The sequence below is a fragment of the Otolemur garnettii genome, unplaced genomic scaffold, assembly GCF_000181295.1.
Source record: "Otolemur garnettii isolate 467f Iridium unplaced genomic scaffold, OtoGar3 scaffold00105, whole genome shotgun sequence".
Taxonomy (NCBI): Eukaryota; Metazoa; Chordata; class Mammalia; order Primates; family Galagidae; genus Otolemur; species Otolemur garnettii.
The window spans coordinates 2,132,855-2,136,562 of record NW_003852500.1 but is presented as its reverse complement, the minus strand read 5'-3'; the positions used below and the strand labels follow the sequence as shown (position 1 = coordinate 2,136,562).

At 46.4% G+C, this 3,708-nt stretch overlaps 1 protein-coding gene across 1 annotated transcript in view; it reads right to left on the bottom strand.

Annotated features, from left to right (window-relative positions):
* Positions 1-3,708, bottom strand: part of NWD1 (NACHT and WD repeat domain containing 1) — a 77,526-nt gene that overhangs the window by 69,458 nt on the left and 4,360 nt on the right. The window contains 1 exon segment of the mRNA XM_003796628.3: positions 443-740. Within this exon segment, the coding sequence (XP_003796676.3) occupies positions 443-740 (298 nt within the window).

The following is a 3,708-nucleotide window of genomic DNA, read 5'->3' as shown; positions in this document are numbered from 1 at the left end:
AGCTGTGATGCTATAGCACTCTACCGAGGGTGACAAAGTGAGACTCTGTCTCTACCTTTTTTTTTCTGTGGTATCATAACTCACAGCCTTCAAACTCTTGGGCTCAAGTAGCTTGGACCACAGGTGCTTGCCACAATACCTGGCGATTTTTAAGAGATGGAATCTGACTTTAATTCAGGCTGGTCTCGAACTTGTGAGCTCAGGCAATCCACCTGCTTCAGCCTCCCAGAGTGCTGGGATTACAGACATGAGCCACCAGGCCGGGCCTCATACAACTTTCTTGGATCAGTAAAAATATCTTTTTTAGAACTGGGGGTCCAGAGATACATTGGTTTGGCATTTATAGAATGTTGCTTTTTCCACAATAGTGGATGGATATTCTGGATGTGTGGTCAATTTTTCATGGACCCCCGCCCCCTGCTGAGAGTTCCCATAACCTCACCTGACCGGTGGTAGCGATGCCACTGCTCCTGGGTGATGAGGCCCAGCCTCTGGGCATCCTGGGCTCCAGACTGTAGGACAGATGTCAAGGTGGACTCCTCAGGCCCACGGGGCTCCCTGGCACTCAGCGCCTGCAGGATATAGGTGGGAGGGACGGCGTTCTCGTCCCTCCGGAAGCGTCGTGCCACCAGCTCCAGGTCACTCGGCCTGGCCGTGAGCTGGGCCCTCAGTGCCTCCCACTCCTTCTCCTCGATCAGCGTGGGGAGTGTACAGGGGCCATACTGGTCTCCTATGAGGGCCTGGCAGAGAGGCGGGAAGAGAAGGGGGCACAGGTGTTTCCACCTGGATACTTAACTCTGTGACCAAGGTGAGGCCTTCTGAGCCCCTAAAAATGAACCTACAGGTAATGCCATAGTAATAATTACACTAAGAAGTGCAGGCAGAGGTGGGGAACCAGTGGCTCACATCTGTAATCCCAGCACTTTGGGAGGCGAAGGTGAGAGGATTACTCCTGGCCAGGAGTTCAAGACAAGCCTGGGCAATACAGCAAGACCCATCTCAAAAATAAAATAAAGGGCCAGGCATGGTGGCTCATACCTATAATCCTAGCACTCTGGGAGGCTGAGGCAGAAGGATCACTTGAGGTCAGGAGTTTGAGACTAGCCTGAGCAATGTGAGACCCTGTCTTTATGAAAAATAGAAAAATTAGCTGGGTAGATACCTATAGTACCAACTACTTGGGAGGCTGAGACAGAAAGATTACTTGAGCCCAGGAGTTTGACGTTGCTATGAGCTAGGCTGAGGCCATGGCACTCTAGCCTGGGCAACAGAACTAGACTTTGTAAAGAAAAAAAAAAAAATGGGTGGCACCTGTGGCTCAAAGGAGTAGGGTGCTGGCCCCATATGCCAGAGGTGATGGGTTTAAACCCAGCCCCCGCTAAAAAAAGTGCAAAAAAAAAAAAAAAATGAACCAGGCATAGTGGCAAGCATCTGTAGTTCCAGCTACTCAGAAGGCTGAGGTGGGAGAGAGAATTGCTTGAACCCTGGAGTTCAAGGCTGCAGTGAGCTGTGAATGTGCCTTTACACTCCAGCCTGGGCAGTGGAGTCAGACTCCATCTCTAAAACAAACAAACAAAAAACATGAAAAACGCTGTAGTCTTTGGGATCAGAGCGAGGCAAATGGGAAGAGCTCCCACCAGGAACTAACTACTCTCAGAGCTCTGGAGGTGCTAGGGCTGCTGGTGGCCCAAGAGACTGGAGCCTCTAAGAAGCAGCGCCCTGGGGAGCTGTCCCTGCACTCGGTGCTGCCTAATGACTTATTTACCGGAGAGACACCTCTCCAAGGGCCCCTGGCATATCTCTGATTTTCATGCAAAGTCCCCCAAATCAGAGTCATGGAGCAGAACGATGCTGGGCTCTTGGACAATACCGGAACAATGCCTTATTCAAAAGAAAAGCAAAATGTAAGTAGAGGTCAGCCAGCCCTGGGGGCCTTCTAGCAGGTCCCTGGGCTGGTTGGTCGGGCCTGGGAGAAGCTCAGAGATCATCCTCCAGTTCCCCATGCAACCTGGAAGCTGCGTTGTGCTTTTCTCTGCCTGCAATTTAGTTTGCAAAACCAAGTCCCTCCTGGAGTTCTTTTTCTTCCCTACCTCCCTTTTTTGTAAAGCCTTTCTTTCTTGGCAACTCAATAAAATAATCTCCTTTGGAAAATTAAATTTGGAAGACTGGGGGAAAAAATATATAAAGGAGATTTACAAACAGAGATGTAGAGCCTTCTAAATGTTAGAATGTAATAATTATAATAAAACAGAGAAATGCCAACATACAATAGACGTTTAGCTACAAGCCCAGTTGTATCTAAAACCTAATACACACTCTCTGGGGGATGGACACACATAACCCTGACTCTAACTGTGCAAAAGTAATGCATGTAAACAAAATGTTTGTACCCCTATGATTCTCTGAAATTTAAAAAAAATTAAAAATGTATTATGCAAAAATAATTTAGCATCAAAATAAAATTTAAAAACCCTAATAGATAAGTCAAGAAAGCTCACATTCTGTGATATTATAATATATACAGAGGGTACCAAAAATGTATACACATTTTAAGAAAGGAAAAAAAACTGTATTAAATTTGTAATACTCAAGTCACATTTGATTCTTCAATTGCAAGAAGTGTTCAGTGTGATTTGTATTTGTCTTTTGTTATCCGTGTATGATTATTACAGTTTTAATATAGTTGTTTTCCTTTCTTAAAATGTGTATATGGTGTTTTATCCACTATCCCTGGCTTACGAATCCCACAGCTCTTGTGTCTTTTATTATAACATCAGGACACTTGAGGCCTCAAAAGGAGGTTAGAAAACAGAGTTTCTCTCTGACCTTCTCCTACCCTCCTTCCACCTGCTCCTTCCTCTCCAAGGCAGGAACCTTCCCCACCTTCCTGTCTTGGAGCAGGCGATAAACTCTCTGATGTACCTTGTCTGATTATAGACCTCTATTTCAAAAGGGGTCCTGCCCATAGTTTGGAGGAGGGAATACTGCACAGAGAGGCCAAGGTCAACGTCAACAGACAGGCCTGACTATTACCCAATCCCATTTCTATATGACTCTCAGTCAAGCGTATCCAATGAAATTTTCATAAAAGGCACAAGAAGATGGGGTTTGTGGATAGCTGAACATGTGGAGAATCCTAGATGGGGGAGCCCCACTCTGGAAGCTCCACACCCCTTCCCCACACCTGTGCCTGTGCAGCTCTTCGTCTCTAACCTTTGTAGTATCTGTTACATTAAACCAAGAAGTGTTTCCCTGAGTTCTATGTGAGACACTCTAGCAAATTAATTGAACCCAAAGAGGGGATCGAGGGAACCCCAATTTGAAGCTAGTCAACCTGAAGTTCCAGTGGCCTAGATTCACGATTGGCATCTGAAAGGGGGAGAGAGCCTTGTGGAACTGAGCCCTTGCCCTGTGGGATCTGCTGCCATCTCTGGATAGATAGGGTCAGAACTGAATTGGAAGACACCCAGCTGGCGTCCACTGCAGAACTGATGGCTTGCTTCTTGGTGGGAGAAATCCACACACATTTGGTCACAAGAGACTTCTGTGTTGACCGTTGTTGAGGTGCTGAGAACGGAGAAAGAATCCAGTCTGTGCTTTTTCCATTCACACGTTTCCTGCATGGCTTATAGTTCACTATTTGTTTTATAGGGAGGCCTAATCGCTAAGCACTGTCCAACAGAACTTTCTGCAAAGCTAACAGAGTTC